Here is a 23,262-nt window from a genome sequence, read left to right as displayed (position 1 = left end):
CCTTCTTTCCCTTCAGTCCCCAAGTGGAGTTACCTCCATATCTGGAGAGAATCAAGCAGCAAGCCAACGAGGCCTTTGCTTGCCAGCTGTGGACTCAAGCCATCCAGCTATACAGCAAAGCAGTCCAGAAAGCCCCCAACAACGCCATGCTGTATGGAAACAGAGCTGCTGCCTACATGAAGCGCAAGTGGTAAGGAAGCAGAGAATATCAGAGTTTAATGTCACAGGCAGCGCTGGTGCCTGACTTCTGAGTACCATGGATGCCTTGTTGTCCACTGCGAAGCACCTGGCTTCCCTACCTGTGGAACAGGGTTGGGGTTGTTGGATCGTGCCATAAGTGGGTCACCTCTGGCACGGAACAAGGGGATCGCACAGCAGCATGTGTTGGAGAAATTACAGCCACAGATAACTGCACAGGCAAGCACAGCTGGTAGTAGCTCATCATTTTGCCTACTGGCATGCTGAGTAATGTTCTGTTCCTTTCCTGTTTAAAAAGAAACCAGAAATCCACTTCTGAGTAACAGCATTATGAGTGTCTCCAAGGGTGTTTGTGTTTCTTTGGATAGTTCTGATCTGCATTAGAGTATGGCTCTAAATCTGCTGCCAACAGATGAGGTAATGGTTACTATGCTTTATAACTTCCTATCTCATGATATAAGATTTGTTGTAGGACTGCCTGGAGTTGCTTTGGTTGCTGCTTTATCCAAGTAACTAGTACTGCAGCTAGTCAGACGTGACCTGGTGGTTCCTGTGCTACCCCAGCTAACCCCCACTCCCCTCCACTGGAAACAAACCTCTCTGAGGGATCTGGGGAGGTGGCCACTGGTGCCTCAGAGTCTGGGGGAGGTTCCGTCTTGATTGTTGCAAAACAGGCTGTAGCCTCTGCAGTAGGTAATGTCTTCTGTGACCAATAGCCAGAGCTGCATCTGCAAGATACAGCTGAGTTATTTTAGTATCTGTCCCCTTGAGCAGAGTAAGACTGAGTAGCATGACTTGCCATTAACATATTTAAAATAGCTGTGGTCCTGCATCTACATTTGCTTTGTGAGGATATCCTTCTCCTCTCCCTGCTGAAATCCCCAGTATGCATTCTCCCATCTTCTTGCCAAGATAAAGAGCAGCCAGCAGTTGTTGTGACTGTTGGTAACTGGCCTACTGGCTGTTTTGCAATAGGAGAGATTTGGGAGCTGCCTCAAAAAGACCTCAGTGTTCAGAGGGAGAAGAACAATAGGTTGGGATTAAGGAATGGAAGACAGAAGCTGAGTGCTGATCTCATGAATGACATTTTTCTTATAGGAATCGTTTTTCCCGAAGGATGTTGGCAGATCTGAACCTTTCTGTGTGTCAGCTAGTGCTTTGCTACAGTTTTCAGTAGCAGGAAGATGTGAAAAAATATATGCACAATGGGTTTCTGTGGCATGCAACGATTAGAATTTAAATAGTGCTTAGCTGATATCTTCTCAGGTGCAGAAAAGACGGGGCACTTTTCTGCTAGGAACAGCAACTGGTGTATGGCAGGAGGTGGCTGGGATGTCACTGAGGAGGAGGGTGAGGCACTTGGACAGTGACCCACGCTGACCCACCACGTGTCTCCTAAGGTGTCCTTCACATTCGGAGCAGGAACAGCTGTAGGCCACCCTGCAGCGTACTGCAGGTCTTGCTTTGGTCTCCTTCTCTGAATAACAGAGAGATCTAGAAGAAAGGAAGGCCTGTAATTTCCTAACCTCCCCTTGCTCATCTCCCTTAAGATGCTACTTGTAGTCTGCAGCGCTTCTAAGGCTGTCCTTTTAAAATTTGCTCATAAGAGCCAACTGCATCGCTCTCCAGATTGCTTTTAGCAGTCTGCGTTGATGGTACTTAGCTGATTTCTAGTTAGAGCATTTTTGCACAAGCTGAGTCAAACCTGTAACAATGAGAGGACTCGGTGCCTGCTTTACATCTTAACGTGTATGTTTTCACACCAGTCTGTTGGGCTGTCTGACACTGGTAGTTGAGGTTGAAGGATTTCTGAGGGTGGCAAAGCAGCTAATAGCCCAGTCAGCTCTGAAAATGTGAGACACCCGTCTGTCATCATAACAGGTAACTTGCATTCCCTCTTTCTTTGAACAAAAGTGGCCTGATGCTGTGCATCCAGCCTCCTGGATTAACACAGACGCAGTGCTGCAAACACAGCCCTCAAGAACCATGTTTCTTCTGCTCTGCTGCAGATCTCACGGACAAGGCACTCCACCTTCTGTGCTGTGCTAGCAAGCTGTAATATGTGGCCAATATCCACCTAGACGGGAGGGAGCAATAGGATGAAATGTTTTGCAGAACATGCTTGTGGCACTGCATAAGCATTGCTTAGCATGTAACCCAAAGATTTGGAGCTCCCTTTAACGAGTAGAGGCACAGGAGCACCTCTTCCCTGACAAAGGCTCCACGTCATCTAAAATTGTCACCCTGTGGGAGGTACAGGGCAGTTCACCCCCTTTCCCTTGGGACTCTTTCAGACTTCGGTAGGTGCAGTGCACATAGGTTACAGGTGTGAAACATTATTATTATTATTATTAGCCATCATGTGGAGACTTGGCGCTCTCTTAAGGCAGATTGTGGTGCCTCTGAACAGTTTAGGCTCGATGCTGGTACCCCAGGTGTGTCAGCCCTGGCTGACTTCTCAGCCTCTACCTGTCTGAACCGAATACCAGCACGCAAGGTTCGTCAAGTCTCTCCTGCTTCCAGAGCACAAGCAGAGGCATTCTTATTCCCGCAGCCATGGAGCTTAGGGAAATGAAGTGTAGTCTCCAGTAACTGTAAATAGGATATAAATATTTATTATGATACCAGTCTGCTATAACACTTATTTCTAAGACTTGAAGGTTTTTCCCTGTAAAGGTGGGAAGAGACTGCTGCTTTAGGCATGTGTCCATCAGGGCTATGAAGTGTGCTGGTTCTGTAGCTCCTTCCTGAGGGCTACAAGTGGCTGTGACTGTGGGCAGGGAAACATGCTGCCACGCTGTGCGTCCACAAAGGGGCACGCGTGAGCTGCCGTGCTCTGATGAGGCCCTGCTCGCCTTGCAGGAGAGGCCTTGTGTCTGCTTGGCCAGAGGGCTTGTGCATCCTCCATCTTCAAAGGACTTCCCTAAATGTGTTCTATCAGTGAGCTCTGCTCTGTCGGATTTAAAATGGCAGGTCAAGACTTGCTGGGCTTCCCTGTGTGGTCACATTACAGGGCTGCCTGTGTACATGTGGAGGTGCATTCAGGAAGCTGGGCTTGGTCAGATGGTGCCCCTGGGAAATAGCAAATGCTGTTAGTATGTGAGCTTGTGGGGTGTCTGCTTGCATAGAGAGAGCTGGAAACAACAAGCTTTGGAGTGAAACGAGGGCTGGGAAATGGCAGTGGAAAATGTATGCTGTTTCTGTTTGGGCTATCTAATCCACCGCTCCCTCTTCTTCAGGGATGGGGACCATTACGATGCTTTAAGAGACTGCTTGAAGGCCATATCCTTGAATCCGTGCCACCTGAAGGCCCATTTCCGTCTTGCCCGCTGTCTCTTTGAACTCAAGTACGTGGCAGAAGCACTGGAGTGTCTGGATGACTTTAAAGGGAAGTTCCCAGAACAAGCACATAGCAGTGCCTGCGATGCGCTAGACAGAGACATCAATGCAGCCCTCTTCTCCAAGAGCGATAACGGTGAGTGCCAGTGTCCAGAACTGGTTCTTCAAGGTTATACTAAAATCCAATGATTGGACAAGGAATTTTCTCCTTAAACGGCCCCTCTGAAGTAAAGCTCCAACTTCTGAGAGAGATTGCTTGTTACTGTGCACAAAAACTGGCCTGAGCCTGTTCTTTCCTTGCGCCTGGTCCTGGTTTGCTCTTGAGCGAGAGTATGATAAAGGGGGTCTAATGTACCCAGGAGATAATCTGGAAGGAAGCTTGTGCTCTAAGCCCTGCTCCCTGCTGGAATTGTCCTTAACTCTTCTCTAAAGCTGCGGGGGTCTCCCTAGAGTGCTGCTGGCTTAGAACATGTTCCTCCCCAAATTGTGACGAGGGAAATCTGTTGTCTTTCCAGCTGAAGACAAGAAAGGGGGTGGCCCCATCCGGCTGCGAGCCACAGGCCGCAAGGATTCCATCTCAGAGGATGAGATGGTGCTGAGGGAGCGCAGCTACGACTACAAATTCCGATATTGTGGCCACTGTAACACTACTACAGACATCAAAGAGGCCAATTTCTTTGGCAGGTATGTTGGCAGAGCATAATAGGGATGCAGGACAGGAGTGTGAGCAGCAGCAGAATGCTCTCTTCCATCGGATAAAGCCTCATGCGTAGCCCCATGTGACTGTTCATAAAATGACGCTGACACTGGTTTGCAGGGTTGAAAAAGATGACAGAAACCCTCCTCCTTGTGTGGCTGCATGAATAGCTGGTTCAGTAGCAGATCCACAGAGGACCCAGCTGGGCTAGCGTTTCAGAAAAGCCATTTGGGATTGAAAACATGAATCCTGGGGATGGAGGGAACCAACACAGAAAGCTTTATCTGGATCCATAAGCGTGAGGGGTGGCAGCCTGCTGATTATAGAAGCCAACTGAGATTCTCATGTCTGCTAGAGACTAGCTTTGGCTCTGAGCTGTGATCTCCAGTCTCTGCTCCTCTCACCCTAGCAATGCACAGTACATAGTCAGTGGGTCAGATGACGGCTCCTTCTTCATCTGGGAGAAAGAAACCACCAACCTTGTTAGAGTGCTGCAGGGAGACGAGTCGATTGTGAATTGTCTCCAGCCTCATCCCAGTTACTGCTTCCTGGCCACCAGCGGCATTGACCCAGTTGTACGACTGTGGAACCCCAGGCCAGAGGTAAGAGCTGCAGTAAAAGACTCTCGTCTTGTCATGAGATGTAACACGTACCGGTCTTTCCTATTGGGATCTCCTGATAGTTGCAGCAGCAGCCCCTCTTTGGTCCTAGCGCTGCCTTGCTGAGTTCTCTCCCTTCTTGCCTTGCAGAGTGAAACCCTTAATGGCCGTGTGGTAGTAGACATGGAAGGTGCTTCCCAAGCTAACCAGAGACGAATGAATGCAGACCCGCTGGAGGTGATGTTACTGAACATGGGGTACCGGATTACAGGACTGACCAGTGGTGGGGCTGGAGGCTCAGATGATGAAGACAGCTCAGAGGGGCAAGTCCAGTGCCGGCCCAGCTAAAACAGAACTGCCTCTCCTTCCTCTAATTGTTTGGCTGAAAGGGAACCTAGTTTCCTTGGTCCTGAACTTTCTCTGATGAATGACTGCACTGTTTCGCACTATGCACAGAGTAGGACAAGCTGGCAGGGGCAGGAGCGGCCGTCTCTTTAAACCATCGTCACCACCTCCTCCTTCTCCCGTCACGCTACTGAGCAGCATGGCAGTGCAGTTCGGGGTTTGCCTTTAGTGGAATTTAGTCCCAACAGGGGTCTTTGAGTTGTCTGTAAGCAGTGTAAGCTGGTGATTTTCTTTCCAGAGCTGCTGTATGATGTGGTACAGGGGGATGTTGCCTGCATTCATGCATTTGCAGAGGGGATGTTAAATTCCTGAATAAAATACAAATCTAGGGCAGGGGTTATGGAATGAATTTACTGCAGTGATCTTGGTCTTGAAAGCTTTTGTGCTTTTGTGCTACCAGCCTGTCTAGAGGCCCCTGGTTTAGGACTGTTGGCCATGAAATACCTGTTTTGTCCCATAACATCTTTCTTCTGGCTTCCATCTCTTAACACGTTGTCACCAGATGTAGCTGTGTTGTATTAAGGACTGGATATTGCCTGTCGTGTCCCTGGGCATCTGTCTTAGTTGATGAATCAGTGGAGGCACTGAGTATGTGCAGCTCAACAGGGCGGGATGTGCTTGCCCAGCTCTGATACTTTCTTCTGTGGTCTATGAACCCCTGGAGAAAGGTGACGGCAATGGGAGCAGGTTTGATCAGAGGCCTAGGACTCACGTAGCTAAAGCTACCAAGGCAAGGGGCTGGTAACAGCACCCTTCCAGAGCTGCTCTCTCCGTTGCCCAAAATGTATGTAGCTGTGTTCACCTTCTCCTCTCCATGCCGCCTGTGCTGGAGCTGAGAATGTTGCCACCGTGTATATGTTGCAACTAAAGTTTTGAGCTTTTAGACAGCAGCATTTTTGTGCAGCCAGCTGCTCTGCCTTGGCCAAGGTGGGCCTTCTCCACCTCGTTGTTGGTGTAACATCTGATGGATTAGTGGTCCTCTCAGGAACCCTCCTTCCTCTTCCCGCTCTCCACACGCTGACTCTGGCTGCAGAGCCAGGAGTACACCTAGAAATGCGGCACTGTACTTCCATTCCTCCCCCTCTCATGTAACATGCAGCTCCGCTTCCCCCTCTTGCAGTTGCCAAACACTAAATTTCAAGTAGATCTTACCCAGCTGTGCTACAACCGAATCTGAAGAGGTTGTTTTTTCTAGGACTATCAACTAAGACCAAAGAGCCCCTGGAGATCTTAACTGCTCTGCGCTGTCTCGTATCTCTTACTGCTGAAGGTCTGAACATGCTAGCCTTGGTCCCAGGGGTGTGAGATGTGTGTCTGGGAGTGTGTGCGCATGTGTGTGTGCTGCATTAGGGCTGTTCTTCCATGTGGTGCAATCCCTGGTCTTCCTGTTCCTGCTGTGGAAAGATGAGAGGCCTCCCTTTCCTTCTCTGGCTGCTTCTGGCTGCCAGGCATTGATGAGAGAGGCTGCGCAGTGCTGGCTGATCAAGGTAACTGGCTTCCTCTCCCTTCCAGAACAGTCTTTGAGACAAGTGAGCCTTGTGCAGGAGGGAGAGAGGTCAGAGAGGCTTGTAGCTGGCAGCATCTCTCCAAGGACACTGTTCCCTGCACAGAGGGATCCCCCGTGCCCCCCTTGTCATTGCAGTGGAGCTGTCTGGGATCTGATCTCTGCCCCTCAGACAAAGATGTCCATCTGCTCTTTCACGTGTGGGTGAAACCGAGCCTTAGCGAACCCCGGTCTTGTGGGAGCGTGCCCCTCACCACCCATAGACGACTGGCTGTCCTTGTGCTCTGCTGAGCTGAGATGGCAGACTCGCCCTCCGTCTTCTCCTGCTGAAGCAGAGCTCCCCTGGGACAGATTGTCACTTGGCTGCTGAGGGCACGTTTGCTTGTTTTCACGCAGTACCAGCGCGGTAGATGTGACTGCTTGCTCAGTTTACCTGTTTGGTTGTGTACAAGCTCCCCCACCCCAGGTGTACCCCGGCACTCAATGCTCTTCAAAACCCAGAGGCAACAGAAAATTCCTCTCACTTGGGTGGCTTTTTGACATGGTCTGGCCTTTTCTTGCTTCAGGCTTTCCTACTAGATGCATCCTCTTTTTTTCCCCCCTTCTCCTCCCACTCAAACTTTTTTTCTTCAGCTTTCAGTAGACAATGTCTGCAGACTTTGATTTTTTAAAAGATTTCTGAAAAGAACAGACCTCTCCCTCCCCATTCACCTTCTGCTGTGGCAGCTATTTTTTGTTGTTTTTACCCTTGTGAGACAGTGCAGCTCTTTTACCTGCCAGTTGCAGTGTGAAAGCTACAGGATTCCCTGCCTCTGCAGTGGATTGCTTTTTTTAATGGCTGCTTTGGTTTAAAAAAGATAAATAATAATAGGAGAGAAGGGGAGAGAAAAATCTTTCTGCTTCTAGCCCTTTTCCCCTTGTCGTGGGCAGATTACCTGCTTTGTCGCTTGTTAATGAGGAATTTGTATTTATTGGTGAGGGAAAAAACATGCTGGGGAAGTAGGGAGAAGATGTTGCTTTATTGACCTCTGCTGTTTACTTCAACCCCCTCTTTGGGAATGCTTCTTCCTGCTCTTTCTGGTTAACTCTTTCCAGCCTGGGATATGCAGGGATGCCTCCTTTATTTTTGTATTCTAGCAATGGGCTCTCCGTTAGGAGACTCTAGGATTCTCTTAGTGTTGCAATGACCATTGCTTCTCACTTTTTCAAGTACTAAAGATGATCATCTCGTAAACTTTGCCCCTGCAGTTGTAGAGGTAACACACAAGCCTTACTGCCCTCATTAGAAGGAGCAGAAAACTTGTTTCTCTGGTCCCTGGAAGAGAAAGGGTTAAGCAATTAAACAATTCTTTGTTCTAGTTCTTTCTTGGTGTCATTTTGTTTGGGGGATTGTTCTGGCTTTGTTCTACCTTTCTCCTCTATGGAGGTGGACAAGGGTGGGTGGAGGGTGGCCTGCTTGGGCATGATGTTGTCTGTTCAACAGTGCTGCTTCGTGGACGATAAACTTGAGTGGGAAGGGGGCTGGGGAGCCCAAAACGTGGCTTGTAAGCTGTGTGCTGAGTTAGCGCTGATGTTAGTTTATCCAGGTGTGGGAGCTCAGATCTGTCAGCGGAGCAAGGGCCGGGGCTCTGTTTGGGAGCAGAGTCCACCCCCGGCTTGGTTTAGAGCTGCAGCTGCAGACGTTGGGGTGAGGATGAGAACGGCTGCCTGGGGCTTGCTGGGGAAGAGAGAAGCGATGCACACCTCTGACAGAAAGATGAACCGTGCTGTGATGGAGTTAGTTTCTCTGAATCCTGTTTTGTCAGGGCGGGGGGTAAAATTGGTAAAAAACATCTTTGAGTCCCTGCTGAACCCAAGAGTTAGAGGTGAGTGGGTGGGCAGGGGGGCAAAAAGCTGAGTAGGGAAACCAGCCCATCCTTGCCTTTTAGCTCTTCTTAAATAGCTTCCAGCCCATCCTTGCCTTTTAGCTCTTAAATAGCCTCTTGCCCTGAGAAGCAGAGCCCTGGTGACTTAGGCTGTGGGGTAGACCCAAGGTCACCTGCCTGGGTCACCATGTTACTGACCGATCTTCTGAGATGTTTCCGGTGTCAGAAACCACACACTTATTGCCTTAAAGTGTCTTGCACTCAGCGTGGTGTGTAGGACGTCAACATTTAGACCCAGAGACGATCCCTTGCTAAAGGATATCACAAACTCACTTTCTCCTCTGGGCTCCTGCTGCAAAAACCTCCCAAATACTTTCCTGCCCTCCAAGCTGCAGAACACCAGGCCTTAAGTAAGAGTTAGAAAACCAGTCTGCTATTTTCAGAATCCATTTGAACTCTTCCCTTTAAAAATTCCCGTTGGACACCTTTCAGCTGAAGGCGTTTTGAGGCCTCGTCATTTCAAATCCCGTCTGATACAAATTATTGCTTTAAAAGGCAGCTCTGCTCTAACAAAGCAATGTGCATCCACAGCTGGAATTGGCAATCAACTAATTAGGTCAGATCTTGGACTGAATGGTTGGACAAAGAGGAAGCACGGAAGGGGAAGCTGAGTGGTTGAATCGTGGGTGGAAATGGCTAGAAGGACCCAGAAAATGAGTTTTATTTGGAATTTGGGTAAGGGAATTGGTTTGAGGAGGGAGAGGAGCGCTATGCTCTGGGATGTGGGGAGAGGAACAATCACAGCCCTACCGCTGAGTTCACTTTTCTCTGATGTGACTGTTCGCAGTGCCAGGAACAAGTCTGCAAAGGGCTCAAGATGGCTCCTGTCTCTGAGCAAAATGGGAGCGGGATGTCAGAAAACTGCCTGCTGTTGTTGCAGTGAGGAATTCGGTCCTCTGCCTGTTATGCTCCTTATAGCTTGTTCAGGCCTTGCTGCTGCAGGAGGTGAGACTGATTGGGAACCCCTCCGGGGCTGGCAAGGAGAGGAGGTGGGCCTTTTTGTGGATTTCATAGCCGAGACATCATCATGACCTGCACTTGGCTCTTTGAGCTCTTCCACCTTGTGCCCCTTGTCCCTGAGAAACCGGTGGCTTTCCCTTTAAACATAAAAGTTGCCCTGTAGATTGACTCTGTCAATTGGAGAGGGAGAGAGAAGGAAATGCAGCTTTCAAGTGACAGGGAAGCAGAAAAGACCTGAAGGTTAAAGCTGAGGGGCGAGATGGCTTAGGGGCATTGCTTTTTGGGGTGGGTGGCTGAGCCTGCGTATGTTCTTGTGCTTGTGAGTAGCACCATCATCAATACAGAGGAGAGTGACGTTTCTGGTTCACACTGAGCGATTAGAGGCTGTCAGATTGCAGCAGGCGCAGACCACAGGAAAGGAACAACAAAAACGCAAAGCGACCCACCCCAGCATCACCTCCAGGGCGGGGGAAGGACACCTTGGTGTCCTCCATCAGCCTGTGCCTCGGTGACATTTTAAATAGACTCCTGCACGCGGTGTTGCCTGCTGCCGCCTCGGTTGTCAATGTCAGAAGGGGGAGGGGATCTCTTCCTTGAGTGGTTTGGTTCTGGCAGCCCCTGTAATGTTTGAGCTGTCACAACAGGGAAGGTTCCCAAGGAAGCCGCTTACTGAACAAGAGCTGGCTGGGTGCCTGCTTCTTTCAGGCTCAGAGATGAGCCGGGGTAGAAAGGGGAGGTAACCGAATCCCTTCCAGGCTGAGCTCCAGCTATAGCCATGGTGGCGTGCGCTTGGACAAACCCAAACCGCTGTGCGGTCTGGGCTTGTTCGTTCCCGGAGCAGACAGGCTCTCCTCTCGGAAGGGCTCCGCGTCTCCGGGGCATGAGCCGATGCGCTGGCACCTGCAGTGAGCAAGCAAAGATCGTTGTCCTGAGGACGTTTTGGGCAGATGGGAGGTAGAGCTGCTTCCTTGCTGACAACGGGAGAGAGGAGCCATCGGTCGCAAGGCGCTGGCAGAAGAGGGAGTGAAACCTTTTGTTTCCCATCAAATGAGAGATTGCAGAAACAATGATGGCAGTATTCCTGCTCTGTACATCGATCCAGTATTGTAGTCAGGCAAAATAGCTGCAATAAAAAGCCCAGCCTTTAATTTTATGCATGGAGAACTTCTTACCTGCTCTCCCCCCCTCTCTGGTTCCCCCCCGCAGTTTCTTTTCCAACTGCAGCTATTTTTCCCTGCTGACTTCAGGTGTTTTGTATTCTGCTTAGATCAATAGCAGTAGAACAGCAGCAGCTTTCCAGTTGTCACTAGGAAGACCCTGCTGTCAGCCACAGCTCACCCGTTTTCTGCCAGTGCGGTACTGGGGACGGAGAGCCCTTCTGCTTGCCTGACAAACACAAAAGAAAGCTGTGCCGTACAGGAGTGCTGTATTGAAATTTTTTTTTTTTTTTAAATCCAGCCTGGGGAAAACGGTGTTCTTCCCGTGCCCCAGCAGCTGGGTTTGCCTTCCTGCACTTGACTTAAGAGGGGAATAAACTGGGCTGTCTGAAATGCCCCCTGCCCACGCAGGAGGGGAAGGCGTGAGGTGGCACCGCGGGGAGTCGCGTCCTGCTGAGGCTGTCGGCGTTGTCCTTGCTGCGTGGCTTTGCCAAGGGAGCTGGTCCCTGGTGATATGCTGCTTAGCAGCCTCCGAGACACAAGCAGGAAGAGCAAATCCATTGCCTAATCCGACAAACGCGCCAGGACCACATTAGCTGATGTGAACATTGGCCCCTATTCATGGATTTTAACAATCTCTGATACTTACGTTAGCCTGGAGCAAATCAATGCAAGTATTTTTCTTCGTCGAACAAAAAGTGTTCACTGAAACACATACAACCTTTGTGTCCATCTTCCATCCGAAGTGCCAAAATAGGAAGTGTCTGTTAGAAACCAAAGCACCGGGTATGGCTTTGCTCTCAAGGGTGTCTGTATTCCCTCGGCTTTCTCTCTTCCGGAACCGGACCATTTTGTGAAATCCCTCACCGTCTGATTCCGAGGAGCATGGTCTCAGGCTCTTGATCGACTCTGAGGCAGTGACAGGTCATGCTGAGACGATGCCCACGCCGCAGCTCGACGTGAGCGCCTCGGTGGGTGGCTCTGCTTCCACCCAGCTGCCTCTGAAGCAGCCCTGCCTCTTGGAGGGGCTGTCCTAAAACGTGGTCTAGACTAGGAAATAAGGTGGGATGTTAGATGATCTCTCGAGGGCTCAGTAGAGGCGAGGAGATGTAGTCTGCTGTGTGTTACTAAGCTAGTCGAGTTGAAGCCCGAGTACTCATATGACAAGTTAGCGTGTATCGAGGGTGGGTAGGCCACCTCTACGCTAGACTGTTAGCCAACGCTTTCTACTGCCATACCGGCAACTCCAAAGTGGTGTCCCCTCTGACGTGCCTCTGCTGTGGGTAGAGGTTACCGATCTCCTGGACTTTCAAGCTGGAAGCTTCACTAGTCTAAAATTCAATGAGTGTGGAAGTGCTGTTCTGTCCCCAGAAGGGAGAATACGTTGATAAATGTGGAAGGCTGGACTCGGCTTAATTATTGAGCACAGGTAATGGAAAGCGGAATGCGTAAAGTAGAGATAAGAAGAGTCTTTGATGAAGGAGAGAAATTTCAGTAAAAAGTGGGGCCGTTATGTGGAAGCTGTAAGTTTGTGAAGACATTGGGAACGTGGCTCTGGCAATTAACAGGGTTTGCTAATAACGAAAGCCAGCACCTCTGCTGTGCCTCTGCTCGGCATGCTGGAGCTACGAGGGAGGAGGAACCCAACCACGTGCAGGAAGGGGCCAAGACTGTTTTATTAGCAAAAGCCCTTGGCATTGTGCTGTGTGACACCACAAACTGTGCCGGAGAGCTGTGATAACTACGGGCCTTGAAGGGAAACGCAGCTCAAGGTCTCTGCCTGAGGAGGAAATGAGCGGCTTCCAAGGAAAGCATGGAAGGGCGTGAAGAGGAGCGCGGGGGCCGGACGCGGGGCAGCTCTCCTGCACCCGCGGGGCAGAACATCCCTGTCCCGGGTCTGCTGGGCTGGGGCAAGCGATGTCCTCCCTGTTCTTCCTACTAGTCCGTGAGTTGTCACTCTGTATTTTGCCGAGTGTGTTGTGGTGGGTGGAAATCTGGAATAAACGTTATTTCTTCTTCAGCTTTCTTGTGTAGTTTGAATTAAACTTCCTAATAAAGCAATTGTTATTTTTCTAATCCGATTCTCCATTTGTAAATGCTGTACCTTGACCACCTCCTCTCTCACGGGGAGGCTTGGTGCGATGCTTATTTCTGCTTTTACGCTTTCCTGAGGGGGTTTTCTACCCGGCAGCTCCCGGGGATGGAAGGAAGCTCCTTCCAGTTCCACTCTTTGGCAGGGCAACAGCGAGACCTTTGCTGCTGAGGCTGGCGCGGCGGATCTGCACCAGGTAGGTGCTGAGGGGTGAAGGTGCCTGCCTGGAGGAGCTTCCCCGGAGCAGAAGGCCCCAGCTGGGAAACAAACCCCGGCCCTTCCCGGCCACACGAAGCCGCCGCGGTCCTGGGGGGGGGAGGCGCGAAGCTCGGCTCCCGTGGGCGTGGAGAGCAGCGAGGCAACGGCGCCTGATCAGGGGGCAGCCGCGGGGCTGCGGGCTCCCCGCCCGGGCTGGCCTGCCGGCCGGGTGAGCCCCGGGGCCCGGGCCCCCTCCCCAACGCGGGGCGGGCCCAGAGGAGGGGGCGCTGGGCCCGGGGCCAGGCCGAGGGGCAGCCCGCGCTCCCGCTTCCTGGTTACCGGCCGTGCCCGGAAGCGGACGCGGTCTCCAGGAAGTGACGCAAAGGCGGCGGGGTTGGGGGGGCGGGCCCCGGTGATGGCGGAAGCGGAGGCCAAGATGAAGCAGTTCAATGGCGGCGGGGCCGGGCTGGACGCCGAGCGCGGCCGCTTCCCCTACTGCGTGGTGTGGACCCCCATCCCCGTCCTGACGTGAGTGCGGGCCCTGCGCTCCCGGCCGGCCCCGGGGGCGGGCGGCCCGCTGAGGCCTGGGCCTGCGCCCAGCTACCGGGAAGGGCCCGGCCCGGGGCCCCCCCTCGCCTCTCCCGGGGCCCCCCCTCGCCTCTCCCGGGGCCGGCTGCCCGTCCCGCTTCGGGGTGCCTGGGTGCTCAGCCTGCTGCGGAGCTGGCAGGGAGCCCGGCCCGGTACCTGGGTGCCGGCCCCGCTTTTGGGGCGGGCAGAGCGGGGTAACTGGCTGCCTGGCCTGCTCCGGGGCGGGCATGGCGCCCGGCCCGCTTTGGGGTGCTCGGCCGGCTTTGGCGTGACTGGGTGCCAGGCTGCTTCAGGGCCCGTGCAGGATTCCGGCTTTGGGGTCGGGCTCTCCTCTCCCCGCAGCAAGGGCGTGTGTGGGGAAAGCTTTGTGGTGAGCGGGCTTGTCTCTACAGGAGCGGGAGCAGAGGGGATCCGGTGAGATGTGGGAAGCCTTTCATGTTTTTGGAGCAAAGGTTTGGCTTCGGGGATCTTAGACCACCTCATGCCTTGAGGAGAGCCTCTACGCTTCACTTCTAACGAGTTAGAAGTCGATTTGCCTTCCCAGGCTTGTCAGCCAAGCGTAAGCAGGCTCCAGGGAGAACTTCTGAGTTTTTCTCTGGTCGTGGGAAAATGAAAAGCTGTAAAACGTGGCTTTGGGGGTAGTCTGGGAACACAAAGGCTTGTTTTTATGCCTTCCTCTTCCCCTCTGGTTCAAATCAGGTGATAATGTTTACTGAGCCAGAGCTGAAAGTCAGGTAGAAGACGTGGCGTGGTCCCTGCCAGGATTGGGAATGGCACCGTGACTCTCCTCGGCGAGGAGAAGCTGCAACGTTCCTGTTGCTGTCTCGCATACAGCTACAAACCAGCTTTGGCTTTTACCTCTTTCCTTATTTGATTGCTTACAATTTCCACCTTAGTATTTTCCTGGAGGATTTTTCCAAAGTTTTTAACCTTCTTATCTCCCGCTGGGACTGACGAAGAGAGCTGTCCTGCTGCCAAAGTCACTGGGCATCCGTATTTGTTTGTGGGTTCATTCCCCAATAAGCAGTGACATCTTGCTGTTGATTTGGTTTTGCGGCAGAAATTTCGGTGGTGTTATTTGGCAAAATCTCTCATTAGATTGCATAATAGCTCCATTTTCTCCCTCTGATGTTTCCTGTCACCCTTGGATTTGGAGGCTTGAAAGCTAGTCAGTACTGAGAGGAGAATTAAAAAAAGGAAGAAGTGTCTAGACCTTTGAAGGTGGCAACGCTGTGACCGCGTTATATTCAGCCGTACCTTCTGGCTGGTAAAACGTTGCACAGATAGGCAAGCTGTCTGGCTGCTTTGCGTTGCACCAGATAGGAACACGCAGAGGGTAAGTGATGCAAGCGCAGAACATCAAACTTCGCAGAGTCCTTTCTCTGCGTTGCAGGGTTACGTTACCAACAGGAGCTACGTGCTGCTTATAACCACAGCTGCGCTTAGCGGCGTGTGTGGCTTGTCTTTCCTCGTAACGGCCAACCGCCTCAGTCCCTTTTTATTTTGATAGCTTTAGGATCTCTAATTGAGCCGTGGCTTGTGAATCTGTTTCTGTTTAGCGTTGCTGTAATCTCTTCTGAAGTATTAGTCACTGTGTGCAGTCCCTCAGGGGGAGAGGAGTGAGAAATCGGAGGGAGGTCAGCAAACCTGAGAATGCCGGAGGATGTGGGGGAGAGCTGTAACTTGGCCTGAAGTATTTACTACTAAGTGATGATGATGATGGGAGGGAGTTGGGATATAGATCTGCTGCTCCCTGGGGCTGTACATATCCAGCAGGGAGGAGAAGGTCTTTGAAACAATGGGATCATTTAGGGAGGGAATGCTCTTCCTGGAGCCAGGAGCCCTGTTTTCTGTCTGAGGTGCTTAAATCTAGTTTGCTGTGAAAAGCTGCAGTGTGGAGGGAAGATGGGCAGGGTGACCTTATTTTCAGTTGTTGAAGTGGAAAGTCGGGTTTTATCTCAAGGCAGTTTCTCCTGGATCTAGCCTTTTGACTTGGAGACACAAATGGGTTTGTTCTGGGAGACTGGGCCAGGGACGTGCGTAGTGCAGGCCTTCGGAGTCTTGCGCTCTCCGTAACTGCAGCCACTCACGGTAAAATCCCGGCGCCTGACTGCCCCACAGACAAGCTGACTCTGGCTTTGGGTATTCCCTGCGTGTTTTTCTTTTGCTTGTACCTCTTCTGCATCTTTACCGCTCTCTGCCTGGCTGCGGCTCACCCGCTTTCATCTCTCGGCTGCGTATAACGCGTTAACTGTGCCTGTCCATCCCACGCTATGCAGTTGGTTTTACGGCTGCTCCAGCAGTCTCCTGGCAGCGCGTTGCATGTACTCGGCGTGATCGGGGGGCAAATATCTCAGCCTGACGGTTCGCTTCTTGCCTCGGTAGATGGCTCTTCCCGATCATTGGCCACATGGGTATCTGCACATCGACTGGAGTCATTCGGGACTTTGCGGGGCCGTACTTTGTCTCAGTAAGTAGACGATGGATCCGGGTGCTTAAGCAGAATCTGTGCTTGTTCTGCTTCTCACCTTCGTTGGTGACTTTTGAGCCATCCCCTGTCTCTTGCAGTTCAAAGTTTTGCAAGGTAATGGCTTAGATGTTTCTGAAGATTGTGGATCTTCGGTATTACTCTGTGGGCTGCTGTCCATTGGACTTCATTTGGGGGATACGATAGATAGTGGCTAGTTTGGTTTGGTGAGCAGAAGGGAAAAAAATATTGTAGTCCAGGCTCTTAATTGGGAATTTTGGACCTAAATCCTTTTAATTCTGAGTAACAGAAGCTGCCTTCCAACTTCCTCAGCATGCCTGTTACTGTCATGCTGCTTGGCATCAGGTATGTGCCAGTCTTCTAATCTGCTTTATAGTCTGGTGGATTTTGAAAGTAAGGGAGTTTTAAGTTGGGATAATTAATACTTTTAATAGATGGGAACACTTACGGCTTTGAGTGAACAGATATTAACAGTTAAAAAAAAAAGGCAGGGGGGACGACAAGGTACATATACTGTATAGCTAGATGATGTCACCGCGTATAGAGTATAAATATACTCATGCCCAGAACAGGAGTATGAAAACAATTGAAATCTAAATCCAGACACACAAATAAGACTGGTGTCTTGAGACTGCTGAGGCAATGTGACAGTTTTATCACTAAGCGATCGTGGGCTGTGAGGCCTTCCAGCAAGAGGCATGTCATGAATATTGCGCGGGGTTATCCTCTTGAGACGTTTTTCCTTTTTTGTAGGAAGACAACATGGCATTTGGGAAGCCAGTGAAGTAAGTGCTCTTGTTAGTTTTTATTAAACTAACCAACTGACCTGCAGATGTCCTTTAATTCACGGAGACAGACATGCTATAATATTGCTTTTCTTGTTGTTCAGATGCCCTAATTCAAGTAGATGGCTACTGTGTCTCTGCTTTTCAAGAAACCACGTTAAATTAAATCTTTTTAGAAGCGTGACAGCAATGTATAATAAGAGCTGTATGGAGCCTTTATTTAAAAAAAAAAAAAAAAGAAAAGGCTAAAACATTTTAAGATAATGTTAACAAGTGCTCCAAGTAAATACTGCCTGTGCTGTACTAATGAACTGTCATCACTCGCATCCTATTAGTGATTTTCTGGGGGGAGGAGGAGAGGTGCCTGCGTTTTGTGTATCTGTCAGATCAGGTTTATGTTTTGAATGGCCTGAAGGTTTCACATCATGGGACGGGAGAGCAGTTCAGAGTTTTGTCTGTGCCCCTGGGGTCTGCACTTTCTCTCTCTGGGGTGCTGAGGGTGCTGAGCATTATTTTTTGCTGCTCTCTGCCGCGTACGCTTGTCTTGGAGAGCTTGGCTCCGTGGACTCCAGAGGTAGTGGATTTCTCTAAGTCCTTTAAGCATCCTCCTGCTGGGAAGAGTAAGAAGCTGTAAAGGTGCGGCAGTAATGCCAAGGGATCTGTTCTCATCCTTCTAGGTATTGGAAACTGGATCCCAGCAAAGTATACTCCACTGGTCCCAATGCTTGGGACACGGCCGTGCACGATGCCTCGGAGGAGTACAAGCACCGAATGGTACGGCTCCGACGCTGGTGTCCTGTCTGTGTGGAGGAACATCTCCCCAGTGTTGGGGTGCTTGCTGCAGGAGTGGGACCTGTGGGTCTGCACCAGCACAGGGTGCAGAACTGGGGAGCCTCAAGGACAGGGTTTCTAATCCTGTGCCCCTTTTTCTGTTCCAGCACAACCTTTGCTGTGATAACTGCCATTCTCACGTGGCTCTGGCCTTAAACTTGATGAGATACGATAACAGCACCTCCTGGAACATGGTGAAACTCTGCTTCTTCTCACTCCTGTATGGGAAGTATGTAAGGTGAGCTGAGGAGAAGTCTAGATTCAGCAGGCAAAGGGGCTCCATTTCTTTAATTCTTCCTAGCCCTCCAAAGCTTCAGACTGTCCTGTGGAGAAGGGAGAAACATCTCTCCCCCACGACGTGTGGGTGTATGTTGCTGGTAGGTGGTACTGTCACTGCCTGCTGCCTCTTAGGAAAAGAACCAAGAGTGTTTGCTGGGTTGCACTGGATGCTGCTCCTGAAATACTAATTTAGGGTGCCTGGAATTTGGGAAATGCTAGCTGAAGCAAGTCTCACCCTGTGTTGTCTTATGGCTGGGTTAGGTCAGAACATAAGGTCACGGAATGGCTTGTCTCCAGGGACCGTAGTCCCTGGATTTCTCTTCCCTCTCCTGCATCTTGTTTATATAAAAACTAGTCAGATTTCCAACTGGCGTGGAGCTTCCAACTTGAGCGGAGAGGGAAACCCCAAGGTTTCCGTACTGGAAAGGGCACTTAATCTCCATTTCTCCTTGTGCCTGAAGAGGAGATTCTGTGAGGACTGCCCTGCAGAAAGCTTTTGAGTTGCTCCGCTTCTGTTGGGTCTTCTCTGTTCTGGAAAAGCTTCTCTACCAGCTTTTAGGCAAGTGTAGTCCCCACTGTCTTGGTTAAATACACCAGCCGTCTGAATAACAAGGCCTGCGGTAACAGGGTTTCATTTTTTTGTGGTCTCCTGTCACCGTTCCTGTCTGTGCAGATGTGAAACGTGCTAGTCTTTGACCTGAATTAAACTGGAAGGGGAGTCCAGCCCTGTTCATGATATAGTTATTTGTGGACCTGATTTAGTCTCAATTTTTAACATGGGACTGAATCTCCAGGACATGTTGTATGGCAGTGCTACCATAAGAAATAAGTGATAAGAAAGTCAGAAGGGCGTCTGTCTCCCTCCGATTTATCCAGTTTTTCTCACATCCTTCTCTTCCTCTTGTCTTTCTCTGCTGATTTCTTATGTTTAAACCTTCCCTCTTCTTCCATCTTGCAGCATAGGGGGATTTGTGAAGACCTGGCTTCCCTTTGTCCTCTTCTTGGGGGTGATCGTGACTGTTGTTCTGACGCTTCATTTGCGGTGATGGCAGCTGTGAACTCACCATTCCGTGGGCACACGAAGGAAGAAACTGTGACTGATCCAGCGAGGTGGAGGCATGGGACTCTGGGAGGCATTTTCTGGGGAAGGTGGCAACTCCACTCCATTGTAACAGCTCATCTTCGTTTCCTGGAACTGGCTTCTTTCCCTTCTGTTTTTGTTCTGTCGATGGCGTCTCCCAATGTCAGGGGTCCTGAAGCCTCCTGCTCGCTCCCCGAACGTGCTCCCTTTCTGCAGTTTGGTAGGTAGAAACGCAGTCAGGAAAGGAGAGGCGTGGGCACCTTTGCTTTCAGTGCCAAGTAAAAAGCCGCAAGGCAAACCCTGCCTCCTGGTTCGGGAGCACAAGCAGATACACCTTGTAAGGTTCTCTCTGATCACCTGGTTTCTTCCTCTTGGCAGGCTTCATCAGATGCTTCCTCAGATTTCCTCGGTCTCCAGGAAGGAGTTGTTGTTTCCCCGTTGCACGACTCTCCTGTAGCACACATTTCAAAGTGGAGGTGCGGGCTTGCTCCTGGGGATGTGGAGTGCTGCAGCACTCGCTGACGGTCTCCCCAGTAGCGACAGAAAGGTGTTGATGGCGGGACGCTTCTCTGAGGAGACGCGCAGAGGAACGCTCTGTGGCAGGGCAAATACGTCTGGTCCTGCTGGTGAGCCCGGAAAGGCAGGAAAGTCGATCAGCTGGCTTGAGTATGGCTCATGGCAGTCTGCACGCTGAAAGTAGCCTGTTGCAGAGTTGAGACTCTACTGCTAAGTCCCTTTTAGCTTGTGCCAGAGAAAATGTAGCTTCCCTGCTTCTCCTTGTGCTCTGAATATCTAAAATTGTCATCACACTTCTCGTGAGCCACTTTCTCGCGAGCCACTTACTTTCCTTTGATGCCTAGTACTTGGTGTGTCGCAGCGTACCTGAGCCTGCAGAGGCAGCAGCAGCAGCAGGTACGTGTTTCTGGGACGGAAGGCTTAGCGTGGGGTTTTGAAAGCATCTGTGAGAGCAGCACCTGAGACCTGAGCTTAGTGGAGCCGTTGGAGATTAAGAGGAAAAGGTGAAGGGACTGGAAAGCATCCGTGTTCTGGTTGGGCTTTGCAGCAGCAAACTGGGGCAGTGGCTTTCTCGTGGCTGGTTCCAGGGTGGTGAACAAGAAGGTCTGTTTAGTTCCTTGGCGTGCTTTGAAGAGCACACCTGGAGGAAAAGCAGGACTGACTTTGATGTGAGAAATGCCGGTCTGGCAGCGTTGGGGGCTGATGGCCCCTTTGAGCCCTGGATCGGGCAGGATGGGTGGTAGGGGGGTAGGTTGTTCCTGAGTGTTAGGCGGGAAGTGAATTTGGACATGACCCAGAGCCTCTGCCAGGGTGAGAGGTCCAGGTCTGCGTTTGCTGAGGCTCTGGCCTGCAGATGCTGCTTTCTGTGGGGCTCTGAGCCAAGTGGCTTTCTAGAAAAAGTGTGGCTGAAGGGCTATGTGCAGTTGAGCAGATCCCCTCTGACTGCAGAGGAAGGAGAATAGCTTTTCCACTCTCACCTTGAAAGGCCAGCTCTTTACTCCACTACCTGACAGATTTCAACTGCAAGGAGTGCTCGTGGCCAGCTCTCCACTGCCTGCTCTCCCCGTGGCTTCCTCCAACTGGGAAGCCAGTTCACCGTCACCCCCGCTGGCTCTCGGACCTGTCCCCGCGTGCCTTTCCATCCGCTTCCATCTCCCCAGCTCCTCTAGCCATAAGGGATGGCTGGGGACTCCTCTTGGGCTTCTCCATTTCTGCATTTCCTCCTTTTCCTTGGTCACTTTTAAACAGCCCCTTAAACCTCTCCCTTCTCCCTCGCATCCAGTTGTCTCTATACCCTCTGGTGCTGGCTTTTCTGGGGTGGGTGGAGGTGTGCAAACCTCGGCACCCTTCCCCGTCTACCTGGAACTGAAATAGTTGTCGGTGTCTGCTCTGTAGAGTCACTTCAAGCCTGCGTGGAGAGCGGGCTGGAGGGTGCCGGGCCTGGGGCTGATTAGAAAGCCAAGATCTTGATCAAAGAGAACCTTACAATGAAAGGATGGTGTCTTACCGAGCGACCCTGTATCGCTGCGGTTTCCACCCAGCGAGCCTGCTGGCTAACGTGCCCTAGGACGAGCCAGTTGAACAGGGGAGATTAGTCCTTTGCCTCTGTTTTTAATTTAAGTATGATTTCTCAGAGTGACCTGGCAAGGATGCACTCGGAGTCCCTGGCCCCGGGGCTGAAGCCAACCTGTTTTACGCAGTAGCAATAACCTAGAGACTCTTAGGCCTGTCTCGCACGTCGATTCAGTGTTTTATCGATAAGCTATACAAGCGTTGCCAAAGCTGAGACTTCCAGTTGTCAGGGGAGGCCGGGAGTGGGGCTGCTGGCCACAGTCCCCGCTCCTGGGACTTCTGAAAACCTGTTGAGTGCCATTCCCCCACCGTGAAAATCTTTGTCGTTTGCTCCTAAAGCTTTTTACCAGATCTGGGGTTTTGAATGGAGACTTAACGGAGCAGCAGCAACCTCGTGGTCGGTTGGAGTGCTGGCTGCGGGGAAGGCAGGCGATGCTTCGCCCCCGTCCTGGCTGAATGGCCGATCCGCCTCCACCGACAGAGACTGAGGATGGCTCCGGGCAGCCGAAGGAAACGCGGCTAACGGGAGAGCAAGGCCCAAAGCTGAGGTACCGCAGAGCCAGCCCGTGTGTCTGTGCTGGACGCGCAGAGCTGTCTGTACTCGCACAATGAAGGATGGTGCCTGTGGAGGTCTGATGCTGGGAGAGGCGGGCGAGCTGGTCGGGATTTACTGTTTTCCTGTGCTGTGGTAGCGTCAGCCCAGCACCACGGGAGCACAGAGAAGCCCCGGCGATGCTCGGCATGGCTTCCCAGCCGCGCTGCAGCCAGCGCCTGCGGTTGCGTGGGGAGTGGGCTGCTTCCTCTTGGCGTGGGAGGTGGCAGAAGGGGGCGGCGGGTAAGGAATGTCCTCTCCTCGCCGCTTCCTTCATCTCGCTGCCGGCTTCTTCGCGGTGCCCCCTTTGACTTGCCACATGAAAGGTTCACCCTTGTCCTTCGCCTTCCAGATGCCAGTTTTACGCTCCTCTCCTTTCCCCTTTGCACGTGCTTGTGCTGCAGAGCTCCGTGGCGTTGCCGTTGCTCTTCGGCGAAGGGCGAGCCCTCCGTACCCTCATCCTTTGTTCTCTTGATCTCTGCGGGGCGCTGGATTACTTTGTAAATATTTAAACTCTGCTTCTGTGGTTTCATAATCCTGACGGTAGGGGAAATAAACTTATTTCTGTGGATGTCTCCAAGTGCTGCATCTCTTATTGTCGAGACTCCTTTCCTCCTTCCAGCCATCAGCCAGGTGCGGGTTGGTATTCCCCCCCGCCCCGCTGAGCTCCGGCCCCTCTCCTGCCCCAAGGCAGCGCGGCTGGCTGCACGCAGGGGCCGGACCCCAAAGCTCCCACGCTTTTGACTTTATGAATTTGCCCTTTGCTCTGCTCCGGGGCAAAACTCATAGCCCTCTTTTCAGACCCGCTGTTGGGAACGGGGCTTTTGAGGGCAGGGGGACCCAAATGCAACAGCGCAGGAAGAATTTGCAGGCTTTAATGCCGGGTCTCGAAGCCTGCCGAGGGTCTTTGTTATGGTTGGGAGGAGAAGGAGCTCTGCCTGCTCTCACCCTTTGCTGATCCCTAAACCTCTGCCTGGTCAGCAGAGCCCTGCATGGCCCTGGGCAGGGGGGAGCCGAGCTCTGGGGAGGAGCATGCTTTTTTAGGAGACAAGCCCCCCTCTTGCAGGTTGAGCTGTTCCCTTTCCGTAGTCCTAAGTCGCTGGCATCTCTATTTTCTTGGAGGCTGGGCTCCTTTCCCCTGCCAGCGCAGAGCCCCCCATCTTCCATTTCCCTGCAAGCTGCTGGCGAGGGGCTGCATGTGTGGGGCCTGGGGCTGCCGGCAGCTACGGAGGAGCGGGGAGCAGAGCGGGATGCGGAGAGCCGGCCTCGTTTTCCCCCTCTCCCAGCAGGATACCCTCAACTGGGAGCGAGGGAAGCTGGGCCTCCGAGTGCTGTAACGATTGCTAATGCAGCAGCTGATTTTCCGTTACATCTGATATCCAGAGGCCAAAGCTGCACAGTGGGGGAAGTAGATCAGCCTTAAAATTAGGTTGTGTACGAGGCTCGGGGATTTAAT

The 23,262-nt window shown here is 51.8% G+C and overlaps 2 protein-coding genes across 5 annotated transcripts in view; both read left to right on the top strand.

Moving 5' to 3' along the window:
- The window catches only part of WDTC1 (WD and tetratricopeptide repeats 1), a 28,167-nt gene extending 19,733 nt beyond the window's left edge, over positions 1-8,434 (top strand). For 2 of the 4 annotated variants that reach the window (XM_075721810.1, XM_075721809.1), the window contains exons 12-16: positions 17-190; positions 3,438-3,673; positions 4,053-4,221; positions 4,623-4,836; positions 4,984-8,434. In XM_075721810.1, coding sequence (XP_075577925.1) covers positions 17-190; positions 3,438-3,673; positions 4,053-4,221; positions 4,623-4,836; positions 4,984-5,181 — 991 coding nt within the window. In that variant the 3' untranslated portion in view covers positions 5,182-8,434. The other 2 variants (XM_075721811.1, XM_075721812.1) reach the window with 2 other exon arrangements.
- Positions 8,435-13,489: 5,055 nt separating this feature from the next.
- On the top strand, positions 13,490-20,686 carry TMEM222 (transmembrane protein 222). Its single transcript, XM_075721911.1, has 6 exons — positions 13,490-13,602; positions 16,048-16,132; positions 16,904-16,935; positions 17,613-17,709; positions 17,874-18,004; positions 19,004-20,686. The coding sequence occupies exons 1-6, from the start codon at positions 13,490-13,492 to the stop codon at positions 19,089-19,091; spliced, it is 546 nt and encodes a 181-aa protein (XP_075578026.1). The 3' UTR covers positions 19,092-20,686.
- The last annotated feature ends 2,576 nt before the right edge of the window (positions 20,687-23,262 follow it).

The sequence above is a fragment of the Pelecanus crispus genome, chromosome 16, assembly GCF_030463565.1.
Source record: "Pelecanus crispus isolate bPelCri1 chromosome 16, bPelCri1.pri, whole genome shotgun sequence".
Classification (NCBI taxonomy): Eukaryota; Metazoa; Chordata; class Aves; order Pelecaniformes; family Pelecanidae; genus Pelecanus; species Pelecanus crispus.
The sequence above is the reverse complement of the archived record's forward strand: the minus strand, read 5'-3'. Positions and strand labels throughout refer to the sequence as shown.